Source organism: Andrographis paniculata, unplaced genomic scaffold, assembly GCF_009805555.1.
Source record: "Andrographis paniculata isolate CXL003 unplaced genomic scaffold, ASM980555v1 Contig82END, whole genome shotgun sequence".
Taxonomy (NCBI): Eukaryota; Viridiplantae; Streptophyta; class Magnoliopsida; order Lamiales; family Acanthaceae; genus Andrographis; species Andrographis paniculata.
In genome coordinates this window covers 2,691,992-2,705,915 of record NW_026137620.1, presented here as the reverse complement: position 1 = coordinate 2,705,915, position 13,924 = coordinate 2,691,992, and the positions used below count along the sequence as shown (strand labels likewise).

General features: G+C 31.0%; 1 protein-coding gene and 1 non-coding gene across 4 annotated transcripts; both read right to left on the bottom strand.

Moving 5' to 3' along the window:
* Positions 1–3,797: 3,797 nt before the first annotated feature.
* On the bottom strand, positions 3,798–5,433 carry LOC127241397 (uncharacterized). 3 transcript variants are annotated; one of them, XM_051260422.1, is made up of 3 exons: positions 4,728–5,433; positions 4,393–4,439; positions 3,799–4,311 (listed from the first exon to the last, which is right to left on the bottom strand). In XM_051260422.1, the coding sequence occupies exons 1-3, from the start codon at positions 4,885–4,887 to the stop codon at positions 4,216–4,218; spliced, it is 303 nt and encodes a 100-aa protein (XP_051116379.1). In that variant the 5' UTR covers positions 4,888–5,433; the 3' UTR covers positions 3,799–4,215. The 3 variants fall into 3 exon arrangements, 1 of the variants encoding a protein (XP_051116379.1); XR_007836516.1 differs by lacking the exon at positions 4,393–4,439 and having other exon boundaries at positions 3,798–4,311; positions 4,713–5,433; XR_007836515.1 differs by lacking the exon at positions 4,393–4,439 and having other exon boundaries at positions 3,798–4,311.
* Positions 5,434–5,533: 100 nt separating this feature from the next.
* TRNAA-CGC (transfer RNA alanine (anticodon CGC)) lies at positions 5,534–5,606 on the bottom strand. The gene has a single exon. It is a non-coding gene; the product is annotated as a tRNA-Ala (tRNA).
* Positions 5,607–13,924: the final 8,318 nt, after the last annotated feature.

Below are 13,924 nucleotides of genomic sequence, written 5' to 3'. Positions count from 1 at the left end.
TGAGCCGAGCTCGAGCTCAAGATCGAGCCTTGCGAGCCGAGCTCGAACCACTATTTCAGCTCAAATTTATAAACGAGTCGAACCTGTATCGATAACATATTCAAGTCAAGCTCGAACAACATATATTCGAGCTCGCTCGATTCGTTTAACAACTCTACATTTGATAAAGTAGTTTTTACTAAGCATGCTAAAATTTTGAAGGCTAATTAAGGTAAATTGAGCAAAGAACTTTTTACATACATGTGATAGTTCATACATCCTAACTTTTTACATGCGATAGTTCATTAATCCTAGCGAAATCCTCTTTAGTTAGAACTCATTTTTTCTCACTAGAAAATACAAAACATTCAAAGTTGACATTTGAATAGCTCAATAGTTTAAGAATTAGTTTTATGCTCATAAGCAATGTTGTTCCTGACATTTATGAGGATCAGGATAAAAGCAAATCAACGCTTCCGTCCACTGGAAAGTATCCGATTATTTTTTTTTAGTGAATTAAAAATAATAATATTTTATTTGTTAGTAAAAGAGCGTAAAATAATTTTGATATTTTTGTCTTTACAAATACAAAGAAAAAATATATATATTATAAATTATAAGTATTTTGATATTTGTATATTAATTACTTTTCTTATAATAAAAAATGATTTTTGAATAAGACATACAAAAATAGTAAAAAAAATACATTAAATTGGAACAAAGAAAATATTAAAATTAAAAATAAATAAAAATTTCTTTAAATAATAATAAAAGATTAAATATTTTTAAATATTAAAATTTTAATATATAAGAAATAAGATACATATAATGATCTTGAATAAATTTATAATAATTATTCATTTTTAAAATTTAAATTTAGTAGAATATTACTGTACGATTACTAAAACGCATATAAATAAAAGTACTTAATAATTGTTTTGTAAGGGATAATTAGGTTCAATCGAAAGTTTACACAAAATGCATTTAAAAAATAGAGATTGAATTAAAAAAAAAATAAAGGTCGTGATTTTCCATGTCATAAGAAAATACTTAATAATTGCACAACAATTTACATTTTAATAAATTAATTTTTTTAGATAAAAAAAATACTTAATAATTACACAACAATTTACATTTTAATAAATTAAAGTTTTTAGATAAAAAAAAAAATACTTAATAATTACACAACAATTTACATTTTAATAAATTAAAGTTTTTAGATAGATTAGTTTAAATGATTTGAGATGTATTAATTTGTATGTATAATGTGCTTCCATTACAATCAACTTAGAGCTAATTTGCTTATATTAACAAATATTTATAAAAATAGTACTCCATATTAATATAGAAAAATACTTAAATAGCAAATTATATAATTATATAATTTTAATTTTAGCATAATATATTTTGACTCAATAAACAAATATTATAAAGAAATTAGCATATATTAATATACTTCTTCCGTCCGCCAAATTTATTCCCAATTTTTTTTTTAATCCATCCACTAAATTTATCCAATTGCTAATTTTGGCATAGTCAACAATCAACATCTAATTATTACATTCCATTCAACACTTATTTACAACAAATATCACTGACTTTATTACATTATCTCTTTTCATTTATTTTAATTCTAACTAAATTTTCAAAAATACCCAACTACTTATTACTTTTTCAATAATATATTCATTTTTTCAATATCTGTGCCGGGCCCAAGAGGGTAAATTTTAATGGACGGAGGGAGTAATATATATCAAATATTTTAATAGCAAATTATATAATTATATGTAGCAAATATAATTTTAATTTCAGCACAATAGATTTTTATTTTAGTACTATAGTACAATAAACAAATTATATAACACACCACAATATATAACTCACACAACAAATGCTAATATAATATATAGTATAACCCATTATGTAATTGCATGTAATACAATATATGTTGATTTCAACACAAAATATAAGGTCAGTTCGTGCAACAATTTTTCGGAATTGCGATTCCCAAAAATAATATTTTATATTTTTTAAACAGTTCTCTATACCACAAAAAATAAAACAAAAATTAAACACTTATTACAAAAAGTCAAAAAGTCAACCATTCAAGTTAAAATAATATTTTATACTTTTTAACTCAATACTCCATACCACACACCAAAAATTCATCCAATCTAAAAACAATGAAGTGGAGTTTGGTACAGAGAATGAAATTGGAGAAAAATATAATTGAATAGAGACTAAAAAATTAATTATATTGTTGGACAAAACAGAGAATTCTAAAAAAAAATGCTGTAATGAATCAAATGAGAATAAATTATTAATAAAAAAAGAATTTTAACTCATGAAAAAATATTTTTGATGATTTTTTTTTTTAAAAATTGTAAATTATATACAATATTTTTTAAGTACAATTTCTTAAAATAATCTTAAAATTTAAATACTTTAACAATAAATTAAATTTGATTTTTTTGAAATTAAAATAATATAATTTTTTTAAAAAAATATATAAATTAAATAGTACAAAAAAGATTAAAAAAAATTAAAAAATATATACTACTACACAATTTTTCTCAATTTCTCTGCATAGAGAAATCAAAATATTTATTTCTCAAGTTCCATTTCTTTAAGTCAAACAAATAAGAATAATGAGACTATTTCCATTTTTTGGCCTCATTTCTATGTACCAAACACACCCTGAGTAAACATAGCTATAATATACATAACACATATTTTTATATAACACTAACATATATTATTTTTCTTGTAATAATTTACTAATTGTTTGAAGTTAATAATCTATTATATGTCTTGTAATGATTTGTTAATTACTTTGAATTAATTGATAACTTAGATCAAAATTATTATGATCCTCATTTGATCATATCAGCACTTTAATAAATCATATAATTATTAGATGTAAACGCATTATAGTTATTTGATTTTATATTTTATTTAGAAAATATATATTTAATAATAATAATACCAATAATAATAAATGAACACACTACTAGTAAAATTTTATATAAAATAAATTAATACTCCCTCCATTCCAATACAATAGTCTTAGTTTATCATTTTCGTCCGTACCAAAATAATAGTCTTATTTCCATATAATTTTTACTATAGTTCATTTTAAAAATAATTATGAAACTAAAATTATATACATATGTATAATAATAACTTTTGGAAGTTATGGTCCCATGAAAAATAATAATAATAATAAAGCTTATTTAAAAGATCTTGAAACATTCATAAAAATATTTCTTTGCATCACTGACTGGGCTAGCTAATGCCAAAAAATGACGTAGAATTTGGCGTCGATTGGAGGCATCGTACGCCAAATTAATGGCGCTATGCCCTAATAATTAATCTACTATCTAATCTTCCTAATCCAAAAAACCCTTATTAGGTTTGATACCAAGAATATACATACATAGTAACTACCTACTATATCATCGTATATCCTAGAGCTGGCAAAAACTGACTCGGACACGACAATTCGACGCGACCTGACACAAAATAATTGAGTTTGGGTCAAAAATTTCAACCCGATTATGTATACAAATTGACACGAACCCGACACGATAATAAATGGGTCGGGTTAGAGTTGAGGCTCTCAACTCAAACCTGACACGACAATCCGATTATAATATATTAATATTGATTAATATATTTATTATATATGTAAAATAATCATATTTTAATAATTTTATCATAAATTAATTTAAACTAAATTCAATTTTAAATAATTCAATCTAATTTACGCTCAAACCAATAAAAACTAACATAAAAGACAACACAACAAAAAATTATTTAATTTGAATCAAGAAATTCGACTTAATTATATATACGGGTCAATACGAGTCAACCCGAACCCGACACGATAATAAACGGGTCGACACGAACCCGACACGATAATAAACGGATCAGGTTAGAATTGAGTAATTTAACCTGTTTAAAGTATTCAACCTGACACAAACCCATAGAGAGGCTCGTAAACAAATAAATACAAACAGTAGAAAGCCATAGAGAGGCTAAAATGACACCAACTCCATCATCATCACATTATGTTGAGACTACATGCATGCATGCACAGCATAAATGCAAAGTTATGGTAAGCACCAGAGGCGAGGCGAGGCGAGGCTAGACAGTAAGAACTTGCTTCTTTTATGTCGGATGCAGAATGACTGTCTCACCTAAAAGTTCAAACTATTAGGAAAACACAGTCATTAATTATATATCCGCAAATAGGAGTCCCAACACGCGAGAGCTAGCCAGGCTTTGATAACATGTCGGATACAGAATGACCATCTCATCTAAAAGATCGACCTGTTAGGAAAATACAGACATTAATTATATATCCGCAAATGGGAACCCTCAACATTTTACGGTCCTAAAGGAAGAACCTACAAGAATAACATTCTTAGAGATCGAGATGCAAGAAGATAAGACTGTGCCTGTATGTATTATAACCGGAATCAGGTTATCATTCCCAAAAATAGATATTGTGCACCTGAATCAGAGATGAACATCTACCTAACCTGCAGTTTACTTTGTTTGTAGGAAAACACATACATTGTTAATCGAGAAAGTGAAAACAAAGATGATCGCCGCAAATTCAACCAATATAATAATAAGCTTTATAAGACCTAGTCCAATTTAGACATTCTTTGAGGCCATAACATAACATTCATTGCCTTTAGAATCAAGCCCAAAGAAGACATACTTACCTAGTAGCTACCTACCTGTGTTCATCTTCTGATCGCCACTTTTCTTGCCAGATCCAATATGGCTATTTGAACCATCTAAGAGGAGAACTATAACATTAACAGGGAATGGAGGACACAAAACCGGATTCAATCCACTTGACATCATTAACCAAAACCTCATAGTGATACTTAACATCTTCCACAGACATACCAGGATGTTGAGCAGCAATTTTCTCCCATCTATCAGAACAATCCTCCGAAAAAGTAAGTGTTGCTTTCTCTAATTTTTTGTCCTACTCATCAGCCAGCATCTACACTTGCTTCAATTAAACACAAAGCAAAAGAAAGAAAAGAAAAGAAAGAGTTCCTGTTTTACTGCTCCCATTTCTAAGGCAAATAATTGTGTTCTGAATCTTGCAAAAAACCAAAACTAATGGGATCCACTTATTCAAATAGAAAATAGATACACGAGAGGGGTGAAGCGATATAAGACCACTCCCCTCCCCTCCCTAGAGGCTACAGCAACATAAACAGCAAGCAACCAAGTAAAAAATGGGCAAAGAAACATCATTAGAAAGGCCCAAGCTGATGAAATCAATGGAGATTTGCCCCGCAATTCATATTCAAGAATTGAATTTCTGTCAAGTGATTGCCCTTCCCTGTTGACGAAGACAAAAAGGTAGAGAGGGCATGAGAGCGAAATTCCTGACAACCATAATGCCCAAAACTACAATAAATAACTCTAAGCAATCATTCATACCAAGCAATGGAGACAGACAATCCTGCTATTGATTGAAAAACAGCAACACTCGAATCGCCATTCGGAGCAAAATAAAATGAAATGGAGATGCGGGGAATCGAACCCCGTGCCTCTCGCATGCGAAGCGAGCGCTCTACCATATGAGCTACATCCCCTGTTTGGAAATTTAATTCAATTTCCTTGAAATTATATTATTAATAAATACTACACCTATGCTATATCTTAGTTGGGTAGATAATTATATATATAAAGGTGGTAAATAAAAGTATTTACATGTATGCAGGCATTGTCATTTGACTAGAAAAGGGAATGTAGAGATATAAGAAACAATAAGCGCAATTTGAATATTTGCATTTGGTATATTTTTATTGAAAATAATTTTTTTTATTATTTACAAATAATTTAAACCAAATTAAATATAAAAATAAATACATCAATAAATAATTAACATTCCAATTAAATAAAAACACTTACAAATATTTCAAATTGAACCTTATTCGAATTTAATCCTCCCTTAGTTAATTTTTTATTTGTCCTAATTGATATATATATATATATATATATTAGGCAATTAGTTTTTTTTTTTTTTTTTGTTACGAGTAAACAAATTTGTCCATTATCTTGTGTATAGAAAAAGAAAAAGTAAATTTTGTGTATAAAAAAAAAAGACAATAATTATTGGACATTTTAAATATAAAAAAATAAAACAATAATCTGTGAAGGGAGAGTATAATAATTAATATAAAGTTTAAAACATAATAATATAAATATATTCAGTTCGGTTCGATTAACTAAAAATATTATAAATTGAAATCGAATCGAATCGAACCAAACAAATATCAAATATACAATATTTGTACTCAAACTAAATTTATTTGGTTAATAAAAAATTTGGTTCGTTCAAATTTTTTGTCCACCTCTAGAAAGAGTGACTGTGTGGGTGTGGAAAAGAAAAATTATTATACTGTCTGTTTATCATTCAAATTTATGTTTATTTTTTCTTTTTGAATTGTCATAAAAATAAATAAATAAAAAATCATACTATTTTGTTACTATACTATATAAAATGTAATAAATATATATATGCACATTAAAATATATATCCAAAAGTATAAATACACAATTAGACGACTAAATAAATAATTTTTATTAAGGTTATCTTCAATCAGTTGTCATACTTAACATCGTATAAATGAAGTTTGTCCAATCTATCGTCATTTCTGACATTATTTATGGTGTTTGCTACAACTTTTAGTGTTGTACTGTTCTTTTTTTTTTTTTTTTTTTTTTAATTCAAAAAAGTTAATGGGGTATTATATAATATACCATTATATAACACTCTTTATATTTTAGTAAAAATGCACAAAACACAATGTGTTTCATTTATTGCGTGAAACCCTTGTGTAATGTAAAGTGCGCACGAAACACCTTCATTGTCCAAAACTGATGTTTGGTTCTAAATAAATGTCTAAATTATACAAGTTTTATACAAAAAAATAATGTAAAATATCTTAAATAAATTTATGTGAATAAAATAAATAAATAAATAATTGATCAATTATTTACTTTCATAGTTTCTATAAAAAAAAATAACAATTTGTCTCAAAAAATATAAAATGAAGGATTAATCAATTATTTATTTATTTATTTAATTCAAAAAAGTTAGAGAAAATTGTAAAAAATGCCCTGTATGTAGGTCCAGTTATCATTTTCGAACACTTTTTTTCCACTTTCGTAATTTAGGACATTATATGTACTCCAGGCATTATTTTTGTCCTTCGGTACCGGAAAAACACACGTGAGCGTCACGTGCGCCTTTGTGGCATGACCGACGCAAAGTAAGAACAACCGCCCTGCGATTTCACCGGAGAGGAACCCTATAAATCTAAATGAACACACTCCAGAATTCTTTTGAAATGTGATGACCGATACTGAGTCTCACCCTGCGTTGCTTCCCTTTTACACAAGCCTCACATAATTGAATTTTACATGTCACATCCCTACCAAATAAACCCTGCTTGCTTAGCACAGAGAACCCTTGCTCACTCATGTGACTTAATCGACGGTGCCACAAATTTGTCCTGTCATAATGTTTATCCAAGGACTGGGATACCGCTGCCGTTCCCATTACTAAACTGCCATGTAGAAAATAAATTCCATACTGCAGTTTTCCCTTCATCATTATCAGAGCACCTTTTAGGACTTTCATTTACTCACCTGCACCATGATATTTTAAACTATTCTTGGCTAAGATGCCAAGAGAAATCAAATTCTTTCTGAGTTTAGGAACATACCACTAGTCAAATTTCCTAACAGTACCGTCATGCAATTTTATCTGCACTATCCCGCTTCCCTTTATGGCTAGAACCCCATCATCACCTAATTTCACCATTCCATTCCACTCCTTGAAAGAAGTTAGTAAATCACGAGAGAACGTTATATGGTGAGAAGCACCGGTATCCATAATCCAAGTACTAGCAGTACTAGCACTACACACTGTCAGAACTTCATCAGGGTCCCTATCATCAGAACTGTCTTGTACCACAACAGCACTGCCATTGTTACTAGACTCAACTTTTGTATTTCTCTTCTTCTGTGGACAATCCCTTTTAATGTACCACTTCTCCTTGCAAAGATAACACTTAACTTTGCTAGAGGATTTTGATTTTAAATGCGACCTCTCATTCTCATTACCCCTCCTTTGTGGTCTTCCCCTACCTGCAAACAACCTGAACCAGAACCCTCTTCCAGATAAACCTTTTTTTTTTCAATTCTTTGGATATAAGGGCATCTTTCACGTCATTAATAGAAATTGTAGTTCTACCATATAGCATAGTATCTAAAAAATTCTTATATGAACCAGGTAGTAAACACAGTAAAATTAGGGTTTGATCTTCATCATCTATTTCAACCTCAACCCCTTGAAGATCAAGAATAATACGGTTAAAGGTATCAAAATGATCCTTTACCCGAGTACTTTCGGACATCCGGAGGGTGTAAGATCGTTTCTTCTGATATAGTCTGTTCGTGAGAGAGTTGTTTTGGTACTTCTCACACAGTGTATCCCATAGCCCAGAAGCCGTTGTCTGATATACAACCTCCCGTAACACCTCATCAGTAACTGACAGCAAGATCGCGGAATGAGCAATTGCCAAAATCTCTTTCTTCATCTCTCGGTTTGTGTCTTTAGGAAACTTGTCTTCTCCCTCAAATGCAGCCGCACATCTCTATTGAATCAAAAGTGTCCTCATCTTGACATTCCAGAGCGTGAAGTCATTCGACCCATTAAACTTCTTCAGATCAAACTTATACGAGGACATCTTTAATCAATCAGATTTGGCTCTAATACCACTTGTTACGAGAAAATAAGAAAGAAAACAAATAAAGCACACTGAAGTTTTACGTGGTTCGGTGATGGTGTGTCAACCTACATCCACGGACAGGAACCAGAGAGATTTTATTATACTGGTTCAGAGAGTTACAATCATTGTTTTACGGCTAGAAACTATAGCTATCTATTTATAAGTGCCCAAAACACCCTAAACCCTAAACCCTAAGCTCATTTGTTATTAATTAGGATACACCCAAAAGGAACCCTGTCAATTTAAATAACCTTTTCGCTTAGGTTCCGGGTCGAGTAGACCGCTAAATTCAAGTCACATTTCAACAGTTGCTTATTTCTTTTTATTTCAACTCCCACAGTAAGTTTCATTGTCCAAAAAACTAACCCTATGCCATAATGAAACTTTAAATCAACAAAGTATAAACTCTAATAAACAAGATCTATTGAAAATTGAACTAAATCAATAGAAATTTACTGAAATTGAAAAGTTCCAAGAAAAACTAACAACCTTGTACTTGGAAAAGAAAGATGCCGACGACATTACGAGAAAAGGGTTGGACAAGCCGATAACGGAGAGTATATTTGTTATACACTCTTCGAGGGATCAACTGTATATTAATATCGGATAAATGTATATTTACAATTACACCGAACATACCCGGAATATAAAAGTAGTGCAAGTCCAGCGAAAGCAAGCAATAAAAACACAAAATAGGGGATCACCCACTAACCAAGCAAATTAAGGACTATCATGGCAAAACCAAAACAGTTCACAAAATGGGGGATCACCCTCTAATTTACAAAATGACGAAGATTTATTTATCTCTAAGTCATCAAATTCCATATTCTGTAATACATAAATAACCATACATGTATATTACATTAATTGACATATTGAAATAAATGAAAGTGAATCAAAATAAAATCAAGAATTGACTACCATATAAAATAATTAAATACAATCACAAATAAAACCATAAACCTCCTGGTAAAACAAGCAAACGAAACATTCTTGGATTTTTAGGTGGATTAAAAGACAACTAGTGTAATGTATGCACTAAATTTCACTATCTAAACCACTAATTCTCTTTCATATCTAAACAAAAAGAACTTTGAAAAAATATAAACCTTAAATCAACAAAATTTATTAAAGTCGAAAAAAAAAAAAAAAACTAAATCATTAGCGTTAAACTTAGCACAATAAACAATAAAATCAAAACTTAAACCCCAATTAACAAAATTTTACTGAAATTGAAAAGTTTTGAAAAAATAACAACCATGTACATGGGGAGAAGAAGGATGCCAATGATGTTGTTGCGACGGGGCTGGCCTAACTAATGATGAAAAGTATGTATGTTTAACACTTTTCCAACTACTAAATAAACTGTAGGTCTCACAAAAATGCGAAAAGGCCACCGACCACAAGGGTTGTTGGGTGAGCTAGGGTGGAGGAGGGAGACGACGACGATATGCGACACATAGCTGAGATGATGAAGGACTACTGGACAGAGAATGTACGGAAAGGAAAAAAGAGAGAAATTGAATAACATAGACCGATTTGCAAAAATAAAAATTTCTAATTTCATTTACCAAAAATAAAAAAAAAAAAAATTATTGTAGACAGACACATGTTGCCCTTATATTGGGTGATGTTGGATGGGGCTCAACCCTTTTATTTTATTCATTAGATCTCAAAAGGATTGTTAATAGGATAAAAAATTGTAACAATTGTTGGCGTTCTCAATAAATATCTATATTCGTTATAAATCTTTTTAGTACCTTCTACGAATAAGCATATTGATGAATGAACATTTTATTTTTAATATGTTTAATTCATAAACCAATTCATAATTTTATTTTTACCAAAATTATTTATTTCAAATTCTTTTTCACGTGTTCAACAACTTCTTTTTTTGGCACATTATTTTTTATTAAAACATATTGGAAAAATCATTGGAATTTTATTCTTTTTCTACTTCGATTTGTATGCATCAAACATGTTGAATCTTTCAAAGAGGTTCATATAGATTTCACTATCTAATTATCTATATAAATAAATAGTTACGACATTAGATGTATACCTAAAATTTCATAAACTATAGATTCATAAGATATTAAAATATTATTTCATCCATTATATTATTGAAAAATATTTTTCATTAAAATGAATTTAGATCTTTGTGAAAAAAAAAAAAAAAAAACTAAATTGGGCTACAAATCTTGTTTCATATATGAAAATTCATTATTTCATTTCATTTTCAAATGAATAACCATTTATGAACAACATATTTGATTCATTTAACTGCTTGAACGATAGGTATAAAAACTTTCGCATTGCCCATGAATTTAATTTATAGTGCATCGCATTTTTCCATTTTATTTTTTTTTCAAATATCCATCAACTGATTTAAGTTCAATCACACTCATTTTTATTAGGCCAAGTACTATGCAAGAGTATTAGCCATTTTTACTTTGACTTGTAGAGGATCAAGAAAATTAAAATGTATTTTTCAAATAACTTTCTTTTTTATTTAACATTTTCTCCGGTCATGCCGGAAATCATAATTAATCAAAATGACAATCTTCAAATTGAGATGTAAAACAATTACAGGCTAATGAGATTCATACTTAGCATATATATATACATAATATTTTTTAGGATTTATTTTTGTACGTTGGGAGGTACAATATTGACACATAAATTGTACACCTAAAAGTTCGCAAATAAGAATAAGAATATTGTGTTCCCATTGTTTACTAATTATGTAAGGTATGAGTGAGCATTTTCTTGCCAGGTAGTTTGCATCCAAACAAGTCTAATCCGTTTTGATTTAATTGGATCAATGATTTTTTTTTTTTAAAAAAAATATATATATATATATTTGGGTTTTGAATACCCGATCGAAAACTCAGGTTAGAACTCGGCAACCAAAATGCAAACTTGATTTCTAGTGGGATATTCGAATTTCAATTAAAATACATAATATTATATTTAATAGTAATAAATATTAGGTTATAGATAGTCATAGTAGTACTGATTCATCCAATGATAGATTATATATATTTTAAAATATAATATATATAAGTATATATATGTATGTATATGGTTGGTTCGTGTATAGTCTATGTAAGTATGTGGGTGTATGTGTTTATGTATATAAATATAAAGTAATGATGAATACATGTATACTATGGTAGTGTGTAATTAATTAAGAAAGAGATTTAAGGATAGGGATAGAGACAACACACCGAATGTGATACGCGGTGGGCGGGCGCAAGCCAAAAAGTTACGAAATGTGATACGCGGTGGGCGTAAGCCAAAAGTTTATTCACAACGAGGGTAGAAAGAACAAGTGCGCTTTTGGTTAATTGTGGCAATGGCCTGAAGTCTAATAAGTTTATTATTAAGTACCTTAGTTTTTTATTTTCTTATTTGATTATTTTGAATAAATTGTTAAGTTGGTCAGGCCTAGGCCCATAGTAGTTTTGCCCTAGTATTTAAGTATTATTTTGAGACATTATTAGCATTCTGATTTCGTTCAATTTTCACGACTTTGGCTTGGTCGGGAAGAGTAGTTCTTCATTGGTTATCAATAAAGTTTAGTCTTTTGGTTTTCTTAAGTTCTCCTGTTATCAAATTGGTCTGATCTTCCGGATCTCAGCAGAGGAGAATGACGCTAACAAATATGCAATGCATTGAAGCTTTGGAGAAAGCCCTAGAGGAACTTCGAACAGGCGTGGAGGCACAATAAGCAGGATTGTCGCGCCTCGATTTGAAGGTGGATAGACAAGTGGATACTCCGAAGACAGAACTTTCAGTAGCCATGTGGGATACGATTATTGGGATGTTCCCACATTGGCCGCCCGCCACACCTATTAGAGGCTCGGCGGCGCAGGGAGCTATGGCGGGAGGAGGTGAGGCAGCAAATTCGTCGACAAGGGCTGTCGGCATCAGCGGGGCAGAACGTTTGTTTAAGGATGTAGGAGAAACGTGGACTACTCCGACAACCGATTTCAAGCTTAAGGATGTGCAACTCCCTAGCTTTGATGGCCACGAACCCTTGGGGTGGATTGCTAGGGCCGAACAACACTTTTTATTACACGAAGTCCTCGAGGAGATTAAGGTGAGTCTTGCGCAAGTGGCGATGGAAGATGTGGCACTCCATTGGTCCCGTTGGCATATGATCAAGCATGCTTCTGCCTTCTGGATCAAATTCTCACAGCATTGGTTACTAGATTTAACGATCGATTCATGGGGAATCCATATGAAAGGATGGTAACGTTAAGGCAAACATGTTTCGTTGATGAATGTGTCAATTTATTCACTCAACTTGCTACTCAGGCTCAACCATTGACACTAACAGAAGCGCAAGCCTTAGGGTATTATTTAGGGGGCTTGAAACAAATTATCAGAAATAAGTTAAAGTTAGTGGAGCCCCCGGATCTCGAATTTGCAATCCGCGTAAGTAGAAGCATTGAATGGGAGTTGAAAAATGGATCTGCGGCAGAATTTTACCTGCGAAAAACCTCTTCGACACTGCGAAATAACCTGGTTGGGCAAGTTGGAAGTACTATCTCTTCAAACACAACTGGAGGGGTAGAGAACCGCCATTCGACTAGCAGTATTGTGGGGGGCAACGATCAGTCACTTCAACCCCTTTTTCAAGGGGAAGTACAAGAAAATTAAGTCGCACGAATATCGCGAGTGTCAAGAGAAACATATTTGTTACAAGTGCAAACAACCCTATAGTCCACTCCACAAATGCGAAAGTAAATATCTTAATGTTTTGGTGAAGGATGATTTAAGCAACTGGATTGCAGAGTTAAGGGAGATGAGAGAGGGCGAATTTATTGAGGAGGCGGAACCTACCTTGGAAAGTGACCAACAGCCCGATGAGGAAATAAAACAGGGGGCCCTTCCTTTATACGCCTTGGCTGGATTTTCGGGACCCCGAACCATGCTACTCCATGGTAGTCTTTTTGGATTTAGGGTAATAGTGCTACTCGACAACGGTGCACGCCATAATTTTATTTCACTAAAATTGGTTCTACAGGCAAAATTAATGTAGACGCCACAGAGGAATTCAACGTGGTACTAGGCAATGGTCGCAAGGTGGAAAGAGTCTGCTC